This window comes from Aythya fuligula, chromosome 27 (assembly GCF_009819795.1).
Source record: "Aythya fuligula isolate bAytFul2 chromosome 27, bAytFul2.pri, whole genome shotgun sequence".
NCBI lineage: Eukaryota > Metazoa > Chordata > Aves > Anseriformes > Anatidae > Aythya > Aythya fuligula.
In genome coordinates, this window is record NC_045585.1 from 859,512 (window position 1) to 872,317 (window position 12,806).

The 12,806-nt window shown below is 58.3% G+C and overlaps 1 protein-coding gene across 1 annotated transcript; it reads right to left on the reverse strand.

Annotated features, from left to right (window-relative positions):
- Positions 1-2,036: 2,036 nt before the first annotated feature.
- On the reverse strand, positions 2,037-3,624 carry FIGLA (folliculogenesis specific bHLH transcription factor). Its single transcript, XM_032203978.1, has 3 exons — positions 3,569-3,624; positions 2,388-2,598; positions 2,037-2,207 (listed from the first exon to the last, which is right to left on the reverse strand). Exons 1-3 carry the CDS (start codon positions 3,622-3,624, stop codon positions 2,037-2,039), a joined length of 438 nt encoding a protein of 145 aa, XP_032059869.1.
- Between the last annotated feature and the right edge of the window lie 9,182 nt (positions 3,625-12,806).

The window sequence follows — 12,806 nt, forward strand, 5'->3', positions numbered from 1 at the left end:
CGCGATCGTGGCCGCTGGGTGGGAGGGGGCAGAAGCGCATCATTTGCTATGGAGGGGGGGGGGAATGGGGCTGGGCCCCCCCCGCAGCATCGCCCCCGCCCGCGCCGCACCCAGCGCTGCTGCGGCAGCCGCAGAGCCCTGCGCTGGGGATGGAGGATGGGGGGGGGGCTGGAAAATGGGTGATTCCCGGGGGGGGGCACAGCCCTGTAACCCCCCCATCATCACCAGGGGATGGATGGGGATGGGGGGGCACCCCACCAGGTTGTGCAGGAGGATGGGGGTTGTGGGGGGGGCAGGCCTGCATCCCCCCCCTTGTTGTATCCGCCAGCATTCAGACAAAAGAAATGAGAAAATTGGGGGGGGAAGGGCGAGGCGAACGCAGGTGCCCCCCCCCCCCCATAGCAGGTGGACCCCCCCCCCAACACCGCTGCTTCCCCCCACCCCCTAATTAGGGCCCAAATCCCCCCTCCCACAGCCTCCCCCCCAAGCGACCCCTCCCTTCCCATTCCTCGGGAGGGGGGGTCCAAGCAGGTGTACGCCCCCCCACACCCCCCCCCCCCCCCCATACCCCAAACCCGGGATGCAGGGGGCTGCAGCGCCTCACCCAGCTCCTCACAGCATCCTCCCACGGGTGACAGCCCCGGGTGGGGGGGGCCCCGTCCCCCCCCCGCGCCCCCGGTCCCCTCTCGCCAGCCTCCAGCGCCACCAGCGCTGACAAAGGCCACCTCCCTGCGCCAGCCGAGCTCCCTCTGCTGCCACAACCCCAAAATAGCCCTGGGGAAGGAGGGGGGGGACACCTGGAGGGGGGAGGACCCACGCAGGAAAATTCAATTTTTGCAATAAAACAGCCAGGGAGGGGCAAGAAGACAAAGCCAGGCTTCTGCCACACCAGAAAAAATCAGGATTTATTTTGGAGATTAATTAGGGGTGGGGTTAATGAGCCCTGCTACCTGAGCACGGTGCTAGCTCCTAATTATATTTTAATGAGCAATTACACCTGTCGCCCCCCACTCCTCCCCCAGCAGCACTTTGGGGACACCAACGCCCCAGCGCAGGGGGGCAGCTCAGTTTCACGGAAAGCACCGGGGGGGTTGGAGCCATCCCAGCTCTGGAACCCCAAAATCTGTGCTGGGGCATCTCCACATCCCTTGCAGATCTCCGCAGGACACCCCCAAATTTATATTTTAGGGGTTGGTTGGAAGCACCTTAAAAAGAAGGAAATATATTTAAAGAAATACATTTTTCCATTATTTTGGAGCAACTGGAATATTTGGGGGGAGGCTGATTTTAAGCAAATCCTTATTTCTGCAGACAGAAATTGGATGTTTTTGAACTCAACACAAATGGGGGGCTCCCTGCAAGCCCCCTGGGTGCTGCCACCCCCCCACCATGGGACACCCACACTTGGGGAACCCCAAAACCATCACCCCCCCCCAGTTTCTTCCCATGGCCCAACTCACCAGCTCCCCGCTCTCCTGTGATGGCCCCAAGCAGGTTTGGGACATGGGGGGACCCCACATACACGGGGGGGCAGCAGGGGGCCAGCCCCCCCCCAGCAGCACCCCTCCACTGTCACCCAGCTCCTGCACCACTCCATCCTCCTGCTGCTGGGGTCACCAGGATAACGGGGTGAAAAGACGAAGAACAGGGGGAAAAAAAAAAAAAGTGAAGTTTGGACAGGGGAAGGAAAACTACAGGTGCACCCCCAAAATAAAGGATCCCTGCAAAAATTTAAGGATTTTCATCTGGAAGTAGTAACTGTAGGATTTGGGGATGTTTTGTGGGGGTTAGGCTGCCCAGAGCAACCCCAAAGCCACCTGCTAAATGAAACCCCAAAGAGACAATTTTAAATAAAACCCAATTTTAAGCAAAGACCTCCCCACCACAAAAAAAAAAAAAAAAAAATCAAACAAAGCCCCCCCAAAAAAGGCCAACCTCAAACAAAACCCCAAATAAGCAATTTTTAAATGCACTCACTCCCCAAAACCTAAAAATTAGCCCCTCCCAGCTGCACCCCTGAAGTCACCCCCACAGATTTAGGGCGGGGGTCCCACCTGCAGGCCCCCCGTGTCCTGCAGGACCCCCCGCAGCAGGCGGATGTACTCAGCAGCGGCCTTGAGCGTGTCCACCTTGCTGGGCTTGCGGTCGCGGGGCACGAGGGGCACAAGGGCCTTGAGTGCCGAGAACCCGCTGTTGAGGTTTTTGATCTATAGGGGAGAAAAAAATGGGGGGGGTGACCCCCCTTTTTATTTTTGGGGTTGCCCATTTGGATGGAAAACACACCCCCATTCCTCGGCATCCCCAAGTGTCACCGCTCTGTTTAGATCAATCTGCTTTGAATTTTGGGGTGGGGGATGAGGTGTTTTTTTTTTGGGGGGGGACCTCACCCGCTCACGTTCCTTGGCGTTGGCCGCCTGCCGCCGCTCCAGGACCCCCGCCAGGTCCCCCTCTGCCTCGAAGCCCCCCGTGGGGCCGCGGCGCAGGCGGATGATGGGGGCCACGCAGGGCAGGGGGCCGTGGCGCTGGCTCAGCACCGTGCCCAGCACCTCGGGGGGCGGCGTGGTCAGCAGGACCCCCGGCCCCCCCCGCTGCCCCGCTCTGCTCCCCCATAACCAGGAAAAAGGGGAACTGGTGCCTGCACACAACACAACCACCTACTGAAAATACCCTCAAAAGGCCCAAAATTCCCTTAAATACACCCCCCACCTAACGGGTTGCACCTGGTGCCCAGCTGGGGCTAACGAGTGGGGTGGGGGAGCTGCTTTGCCCAAGTTAATTCTGGTTTTGGGACTGTCCAAGATCATCCCTCGGCCCCAAAGTGTCCTGTTAAATAGGGATTGACCCCAAGGCTCCAGTATTTGGGGGCTTTACTTTGGGGGGCTCTCTCGCAAACAGGAGATGGGAGGGGGCAACACTGGAGAAAATATCCGGGGTTTGGTGGTGTCCCTGAAAAACCCCAAACCCTAAAACCTTAGGGTTGTGTGGTGTGACCCCAAAACACCCCCAAAAAAACACCCCTGAGGCATTGGGGCCTAGCAGTGGATGAGCCCCACTGCGCCAGGGATGGGCGGTCGCTGCCCAAAAGGGAGAAATGGGGGTTTTGGGGGTCTCATGTCCCCAGAAATGCAGGAATAGGGTTTTTTTTTATTATTATTAGGGGTGGCAATAAAAACGTGCGTGGTGTGATGAGCGGGAGGCAGGTCTCGCTAGATGGCAGTGTTGGTCCTCACAGCCGCCTCCTGAGCCCGAGGGCTGCTGGAAAATGGGGAAAATTCCTATTTGGGGTGAGCCCACAGCATCCCCGGGGACAGAGATCCCCTAAACCCAACCACGCCAGTGGGGACGGGGCTTCGAGCCCCCAGATCTCCCCTGCTGGTGCAGGCACGGGGAGGTTTTGGGGTGTGCTTGTGCCATGGGATGCCCCAGGGACACGAGGGGATCGAGGATGGGGTGAGGGATGATGTTGCGAGACTCACAAAGTCCACATTTATTAGGGCTCGGGATGATTAGGCGTCATTTTATTAGGGTCACAGTTATTAGGGCCATTGTTATAGGGGGTCATGGTTACTGGGAGTAATGGTTTGGAGGGACACTGCTACTTGGGGTCATGGATATTGGGGTCATGGTTGTTGGGGTCACAGTTAGGAGGCATTGACAGTTAGTAGGAGTCACGGTCAGTAAGAGTCACAGTTAGTAGGGAATTTTTTTATTGGGGTCATGGTTATCAGGGGCTACTTCTTAAGGGTCACAGTTATTGGGGCTGTGGGTATAGGAGGGTCGGGGTTATTGGGGGTCAGGATTATTGGGGGCAATGGTTATAGGGGGTCATGGTTTGGGGGGGGTCAGGATTTGGGGGGGGTCAGTTATTGGGGGTTATGTGGATATTGGGGGTCACAGATATAGGGGGTCATGGATATTGGGGGACAGGGTTATTAGGGCCATGGTTATAACGCGGTCATGGTTTTGAGGGAGTCACCGTTATTAAGAGTCACAGTTACTAGGGGTGATGTTATTGGGGTCGTGGTTCTCAGGGGGTCACAGTTATTAGGGGTCACAGTTATTAGGGGTTGCATTTATTGGGGGACATGATTATTAGGGAACATGGGTTTTAGGGGCTTATTGGGGTCACAGATGTCAGGGACATACCTATTAGCAGCCACAACTATTAGGGGCCCTGGTTATTGGGGCTCACTCACAACATGGGGTGACCTCAAGTGACCAGCACAGGGCTCCTCCTGCCCCGGGGAGCTCAGCCCCCAAAATCAAAGGGTCCTGAACAATCCTTGGCCCGCAGCTTGCTCGGGAATTTCTCAGACCCCATAAGGGAGCCAGCCTCGGGTCTATGATCCCCAGGGGCCACCACACCCCCAAGCACAGCATCCATCCCGTCCCACTGGCCCTGCTGCCCGCCAGGGGCTGACATTTGCTGTTATCACGAGACTGGAAAATTACCCGGAGGTTTCTAATTACCCTCGCCAGAAAGGTCAGCAGAAGGAGGAAGGTGAGCGCCGGGGCCGTATCCTGCAGCGGGGCAGCTGCTGACACACGATTAGCACCATCTGCCCTGGCACAGCCCCAAACGTCATCCAAGGGAGGGCACAGCCCATCAGGGAGGAGCCCGATTCCCACCCGGGTGCCCGATCCCGAGGGATTTGTGGCCTCGTGCTGGCCCCGTGGTGCCCGGGGGCTGCGGGCTGGATCCTGCCTCGTGCTCGTCTTTTGGGAGCTGGGGCTGCTGCGTCCCCACCCGGCCTCCACCCCGAGCCTCAACACCACGTGGCCTCCGTTCCCTTGTGGCTTCGGGTTGAAAATGCCTCCATCAAGCCATCAGAGGGGGGCTTTGTGGGACGGGGGCTGACAAAATCCCCTTAATGGCCCCTTTGGGAAGTCGGTGGCACGTCCCAGCGTGGTGTGGAGGTGAAAATCCCCCTGGGACCCAACGGGGCCGTGCTGCGCCCTGCTCGCTGCTTGCTCGGGGCACCACGGCTGGTCGTCCCAGAGCCTTCTGCAAAATCTTTATGATGGTGTAAATGCTGCTCCTCTGCCTCTGCCCCTGCTTGCGGGGTGATAACCCCATCAGCATCCCCCCGGGGTCCCTCTGGGGACCGTTTGGGGACCGGCCGTGGTTGTGCCCGGCTTTGGCTCAGTTGCAACACGACATCAGGGCACGTTTTCCCCAGTGTGAGAAAAATCTCATTTTTCATCAGACAGGATCTTCTGTGAAGCTTTTTTATTCACGATTGCAATGGCGGGCGTCCTGTCAAGCAGGAGCACATTTTAGTAAACAAATCCTAACCTTTTATTCCCTATTACCCCACGCCTGATCGCTTCCCCTGTTTCCTCATTGTCTGAGTACTACAGGTTCACAAGCTACTCGACACTCCTCTATACCATATGCGTACTTTTTTTTTTTTTTTTAACCCTTTAATTTCTCCTTTCTTATGTTTTGAGAACTTGTGATCGTGGTTTTACCGTTCTCACACTACTCAGCCTGTTTTTCTCAAGCTTCTACCTTGTTTCGGAACAGCGAGGCCTTTTCTTGTCCACTTATCTACTTAGCATTTCTCCTGGTTATGGCTACACAACTAGCCTGGAATACAGAAAAGTAATTCTCTGCTGCAAACACACAGCTTAGTTTCTCACACCAGGGAAGGACCCTGGAAGTCACTTTTCCAAATTTTTTTCAGCACATGGTAGCCCCAATTCCTCACCCATGGGCAGCTCCGGTCCCTGGGGCCAGGGGAAATTCGTGTGGCGATAAGGTGCATCACAACAACTTTATCAACTCGTGCAGGCAAAGCCTGCTGCCCTAAAGGGCATCCTGCCATCACAGCCATAAAGCCACCACCGTAGGTGCCATGGTGATAGCCGTATCAGTGGCCCACAGCGCCTTATCTCACCCCCAAACGGCCCAGCTCCGGGAAGAGCCGTGGAGCTCCCATCCCGACAGGAGCTCTGCAGGAGCTGCTCAGGCAGAAATCTGGGCAATGATTCACGTGGGGAAGCCCAGGCCTGGCTTTGGGGGAGCCTTCAGCTGCACAGGCTCGGGTTTGGGGCTGGCTCCCAGTGCAGCGCCACCCACCAAAGCTGGGTCCTGTGCAGGATTGGTCCTGGCCTCACAACCCCGAATGCTCTGAATTAGCCCTGAATTATCCCGTCAGGGGTAGTAACAGGGTTTGTCAGGCGAAGGGACAATGGGGATTAAGTGGGGTGGGGACAGTAGGAGATGCTTTAGGGTCACTCAGCTCCCCGTGACCTGGCTTTTTGTGCAATGGAGTGAGGCAAAACGCAGCCCGTAAAATAAAAATCCATGCAAGGAGGTGAAAACCCACGGGGATGCGCTGGGAAAGGGGGGTCCTGCCCCTGGCCAGCTCACTGCCCTCCCCATCACGTTTTGCTTTTCCTCGACACTTGCCGTGTGGACGTGCCAGGAGCAGCACTGTCACGCCGCCAGCGCCCAGGACTTGGTTCCAGCTCCTCCGCAGCAGCAGCAGCGGGGCCCGAACAAAGGCGGCTCTGTCCTCCCCTGCGGGAAGAAGCCTTTCTGTGTCAGTGAACTAAAAGCCGCGCTCAGGAGGGGCCCTTCGGCTTCCCCCTCCTCCCGCACGGCGGTTTGGGGGAGATAAAAGGGTTTTCTGTAATGCAAAAGCCTTGCCAAAAAGCCCCAGCGGGAGTTGGGTCTGCTCAGGGGGAAGCTGGAGCGGCTGCGGAGAGCACGGCCGGGTTGTGCTGGGTGCTGCTCCAGCGGGGCTGTCCCCAGGGGCCACATGGGGTGGGGTGGGATGGGATGGGATGGGGATGGAAAAAGGAATGGTAGGGGATGGTGATGAATGGGGACAGGACGGGGATGAGAGTGGATGGGGTTGGGCATGAGGACAGGGATGGGAATAGATGAGGATGGGGGTGGGGATGAGGATGGGAACAGGATGGGGATGGGGACAGGGACAAGGACAGGGATGGGGATGGGATGGATGGGGATGGGGATAAATGGAGATGGGATCAGGATAGGGATGGGGATGGATGGGGCTCAGCTCTGCTGCACTCTCCCCAGCTGGCACTTCACCTTACAAAGGGAAGGTGCCAGGCCCAGTGCAGGGCCTGGCACCAGCAGGGGCTGGCTTTAACCTTTGCCATGTCTGGGTGGTGCCTGAGCCCACCTGCAAATCCTGCTTCCCTGTGATCAGGGAACCTCAGGCAAGAAACAAGCCCCATCCCTTCTCCAGCTGCAGCACCAGAGCTGCAATTATGCCATAGAGCAGGCATCACCTTTGGGACACCCTAAAAGCTGATTTCTGGGTCCCTCGAACACCACCTTACTCCTGCCTCCCTCTGCCTGCTGCACCGTGAGTGGGTGCTGGAGGGGTCCTGCAGCACCGTGGGGACATCCCCAGTGGGAACGGGGAGAAAAGAGGCCACGAGGCTGGGAAACCCAGGGAGCGCAGCGCGCTGCCTGCCTCCCCTCCTCCCCAAAGGTATTTTCTGCCTTGCCCTTCCCTCTGCATGGCCGGGCAGGAAAATTGCGCTGCTCGCTGCACGCCTGGGTTACTGCGGGGAGCGATTTCTTCCACTCGGCTGTGGCGGCCGGTGCTGCCCTCCCTCCCGCTTCATTAATCCCCGTTGGATAGAATTAAGGAGTGCATCAGCCCTAAACCTCTTTGCTCGCCAGCTCCTCTTCCGGGAGCGGGGAGTGGGGCCGTGCATGCCCGCGGTCACGTAGGGACGGAGCACGGGGCCGCGGGCTGGGGACGGCTGCTGCGGCTGCTCTGTCCTCCCCTGGCACCCCAGCATCTCCCCCTGCCTGCATCCCACCTGAAAAGCCCCCCCCGAGAAGCCGAGGGGCTGCCACAGGGCGGTGTGGGGTGTTCTTGTTAGAGCCGCATGGGCGGACACATGCCCTCGCCCCGCATGCACACGTGCACGCACGCACACGTGCAAACCCCATCTCCCAGCTGCTGCATCACCTGCGGGGTGTTAGCAGGACCCAGGCTGCCCCGGCATGGTTTGGGGCTCACCCTACAAATACCCCCTTGCAAGCACATCTTGCAAAAATAAAATAAAATAAAAGGGAGAGGACTGATCAGTAAAACCACAACGAAAATCAGGGCAGCCTGCAATGTCACCACACCGTCCCTGCTGCCACGGGGCTGGCCGGTGACACAGCCTCTATTTCTGGCCGTGCAAACAGGTGTGACACCCGGTGACCCACTCAATGCGGCCGCCGTGACAATGACGCCCAGCCCACGAGCCACCGGCGTGCCCTCCAAAAGCCCCCAGGGGACCGGGCATCCCCAAGCGACCCCGTCCTGGAGAGCTGCATCCCTGCACCGGCAACACCCGGCCAGGATTTGGGGCACGCAGCAGGAGCCGCCCCGAGCTGCTCCCCAGCTCCATCACCCCCTCTCCATTATTTTGCGTGGGATTAAAGCCACGGCTGCTAAAATCCTGTATTTATCCCCACAGTGCCCAGCCAATGACCTGGGTGCTGGCGCGCAGGGCTGGGGATCAGAGATGATAAAGCTGCCTCTTGCCCCCCGCTCCCCGCAAAGCAAAAGGCGCCCGGTGCCACCGCGCAGGGGGGCACGATGGCAGCGGCGAGCGGGAAGGGCTGCGCTCAGGTAAGGGGATTTTATCCCCGGCTTTGTGGGGTTTTGTGTTTTTTTTTTAAGCCTCGGGACTGGCCGCGATGTCCGCGGCGTGAAGGGTGCGAGGCTGCTTCAGGCGGCTTCCTCCCATCAGAGGAACTGAGCCCACGCCGCTGGGCAACGCTCCACGAAGCCCTGATTCCAAAGAATTTGGGTAGGGTGGAGCTGACACAGCTGTGAGATTTGTGGCGATTTTCAGCACAGTGTGAATTCGAGGAAGGCACGTGATTGCGTGACAGCAGAGCGCTCTCCCCCCACGTCTGGGGAGACTGCAATGTTTTTCCTTGCAGCGGGAGGATGCTGGGCTCAGCGTTTCTGGAGTTTTGTGGAAGGTGTTTTGTTTTGTTTTGTTTTGTTTTGTTTTTGTTTTTGTTTTTGTTTTTCCTGGTGTTTTGATATCATTGCAGCTGGAAACGTTAAAAAAAAAAAAAAAAAAAAAAAAAAGAGTCCTTGGTCCAGCCCAAAGGAGGTGGGGGCAGGGCTTGGGGCTTTGCCCCGAGCCCCTCTGGGGTTGTGGTGCTGGTGGAAAACAAGCCAAAGGCTCCTCAACCCTTCCCTATGCTCTCTGACTGCTTCCAGCCTGTTTTTTTTTGGAGCTGCCCAAACCAAGTTGGGTTTGGAGCCCCCCGGCCCCTGCCCACACTGCCAGGACGCTGTGCAGCTCCTGAGGCAGCGAGGAAGGCTCAGGGGAGGGCATCCACACGTGGCTTTGCTCTCCCAACATCGATGCTGAGCACCAGGTGCTGGGCAGGGTGAGCGGGTTGGGACCTGCCCGTGGGAATCCCTGCGGGTCGAGCAACAGCAGCGCCTCCGACCCCCCCCAAGGGGTGCTGGGGGCTCCTCGTGGTGGTCTCCAGCGCTTTGCCCAGCCAGGGGCACTTTGAATTTTATCAAACCTGCAGGGAAAAAAAAAAAAACGGGGATGGTTTTGAGCACCCAAGCCCTACAAGAGAGGGGCTCACATCCTCACACCCACCTTTAGTCCCCAGGGTGCCACCAGCCAGGCCAAAGGGATGCTCCCCTGGGAGACACCGGGTCCCCAGCGTGGCACAGGCCGGGTTTGGTGACAACACCAGGCCTGGTTGGGAAAGTTTCGGGCACTGGGGCCGTTCGTCTGGGGGCGGCGTGACTCACGGCCCCGTGGCCCTGCCAGGACTTTTGACCTGCAGGAGGTGCCAGGATTGGGGCCGCACCCTTCTGCAACCCCAGGAGCAGAGCCAGGATCCCTCTGGGGTGAGGGGCTGCTGGATTTCTCAGTGAATTCGGCCACGCCAGCTTCAGAGGGGCACAAGAAAATCCTGCTTATGGATCCAGCATCCTTCCTGCACCACCTCCAGCTTTTGGGGACCTTCCTGAAGCTTTGAGGACTGCGATGCTCAGAGGCAGCAGCTCTGATCCATGTTCCCCCCATCACATCTGGGGGCAGCAGCACCTTTCTCAGCCCCTTGTTGGGCAAATTGCATTTTCTGGTGCTGAGAGAGCCTCAGCCCCCCGTTCCTTATAGCAGCCCCTGCTCCCCATCTCCTACAGCAGCCCCCTATAGAAACCCTCCCAGGCTTGCACCCAAAGGTGGGAGAGACAGAAAAGAACCAGAGAAGGGCGAAACACGTGCGAAAGTTCAAGGCTGGCAGCTAAATCTCCTCCAATTTACTGTGCCACCCCAAAACAAAAAGCATGGCCCCATTCGGCCGCACAGCACCAGCCACGAGCAGCCCCGGCCCCCTTGGGGACCACCCGCAGCTGGAGCTTTTTGGCGCTGGCGGTGGGAATTTGGACATGAGCACCAGCAGGACGGATGGACGGATGGACAGATGGACAGATTTCCACCAGCACGGCCAGGGCTGCCCAGAAAGCTGAGCTATTGGACTGGTTTTCTATTTCCAGCCCCAGGAGAGTTGGGTTGGGCGCCAGCGAGTTGAAGCTTTCCAAGGTGAACAAATGGCAAATGGTCCCCGCTGGCACTGCCCCGGCCGGGGTTTCCTTTTGGGACAGGACGCGTGGCGTGCGCGGCGAGCAAGACGGTGGAAACTATGCGGGTGAATCACGGGGCAGGATTAGTGCCGGCTCCTGGATTAGCCGTGGCCACCGCGTGCCGCCCGCGCTCCCCGTCCGTGCCTCAGTTTCCCCAGGATAAAGCAGCGTCGGTGCCCTCACCGTGACCCGCCGTGGGCAAAGAGCTGATTCAACGCAGCCTCCTTTGGCGGGATCCTGCCTTCCTCCGGAGCGAGCACGCTGCCTTCGCCACGGTTATTTTAGGAATGGCATTAGGGGAATCGCCAGGGAGCACGGCACTGAAACACTGCCAGATTCCCGCCAGCCGGCTCTAAAGGATGGAGATTGGGATTTCGAGATTTGCGGTGTGAAAGGAATCGTGAGCCACGGTGGAAAATTCACTTTACAAACTCAACAGAAAACACTGCTTGGAGACAGGCGCGGGGCAGAGACCGGCCCCGGCTTCATGCGCAAAGAAATTCCCGTGCTGCCCTCATGGCCGGTTTGGGGGAGGTTGGAACTGGGGAAGGCAAAAGTTTGGGGAGTTTGGGGGCAGGGCAGATGGCAGCTGGGCTTCTGATTTTGCACGTAGAGCCTCTTCCTTCGTAAAACACGTGAAAGAAAAAAAAAAAAAAAAAGCAGACAGATGTGCCTCGCTATTTTTAGGCTTGGCGACGCTTGCGTTTCGGCTTAACCGCGGAGAATTCGGGTCTTTAGCGGAAAGCTGGATGAGGGGGGGGAAGCGAAACGGAGTCACGCCGGAAAGATTAAAAGGAATCATCCCCTGCCACGGGGCAGCCGGAGCCGAAACCTGCCCCACACCGGCTCTCGCTTGATGGGAAAGGTCAGGAAGGGCCGGAGTGCCCGGAAAAATAAAAGGCGTCGGGCTCGGGTTTGTTCCTCGCGGTCTCTTTGGCTCGCTGCTGCCCCTCGTTTTCCTTTGAAATGCAGTTTCAATTCCCTGGAAAAAAAAAATAAATAAATAAAATGATGTAAATGACCGCTCGGAAAGAAATCCCACGAGGCGAAGCTGCCGAGGGCTGGAGCTGGGCAGAGCCGCGAGCGGGTGGAGCTCGGGGGGGGTTTGGTGACGCCTGCCCCCAGCCCCGTGAGCTGCCCCAGGGCCTGGCGGTGCCAGACGTGCCCCGGCCCTTGTAGGGCTCCTTGCGACACGGCCCCGGGTCCCCCGGCACTGCATTCGCTCCCCACCCCATTAGTGCCCCCTACCCCATATACACCCCCGACCCCATATACACCCTCCAGCCCCAAACAGCCCCCCAAACACTCCCCTGAGCCCCCCACTCACTCCCATCCTACTCACTCCACCCCATACAGCCCCACCCCATATACACCCCCACCCCATGTACATCTCCTCCCCCATACACCCTCACCCCATAATTCCCTACCCCAAACACCCCCACCCTATATACATTCTCCCACCCCCTACACCCCCACCCCTTACACTTTCCCCTGCCCATATACATCCCCCCCATATACCCTCATCCTACACACCCCACCCCGAACACCCCCATCCCATGAGCACTCCATACACACCCCCACCCTATACACTCCCATCCCATACACATCCCCCCAAAACTATACAGCCCCACACCATACACCCCTACCCCGTAATTCCCCACCCCATACACATCCCCCCAAACGCATACATCCCCCCCATAGATTCTCACCCCATACAGCCCCACCCCATAATTCCCCATCCCATACACCCCACCATATAATCCCCCACACGATGTACACCCCCACCCCATAATTCCCCACCCTATACACCCCCACCCTATATACACCTCCACCCCATGTATTTCTCCTCCATACACCCCACCCCATACATCCCCCCATAGCCTTCACCCCATTATTCCCCGCCCCATATACATCTCCCCCTATACCCCCCCATCCCAAACACCCCCACCCCGTAATTCCCCAACCCATACACATCCCCCCCAACCCCATACACCCCCAGCCCATAATTCCTCACCCCATACACCCCACCCCATACACTTCACTCCATACACATCCCCCCATAGCCCTCACCCCATAATTCCCCACCCCATATACCCCACCCCATATACATCTCCCCCTATACACCCCACCCCAAACACCCCCACCCCAAACACCCCAACCCCATATACATCTCCCCCTATACCCCCCACCCCA

What these genes read in the sequence shown, in the direction of transcription:
- FIGLA (XM_032203978.1), bottom strand. Translation starts at nt 3,624, where the DNA reads ATGACCCCAATATCCATGACCCCAAGTAGCAGTGTCCCTCCAAACCAT. An exon ending in CCTCCAAACCATTACTCCCA is followed by an intron (nt 2,599 to 3,568) that starts GTAACCATGACC and finishes ATGGGGGAGCAG; the next exon opens with AGCGGGGCAGCGGGGGGGGC. An exon ending in ACGCCAAGGAACGTGAGCGG is followed by an intron (nt 2,208 to 2,387) that starts GTGAGGTCCCCC and finishes TCTCCCCTATAG; the next exon opens with ATCAAAAACCTCAACAGCGG.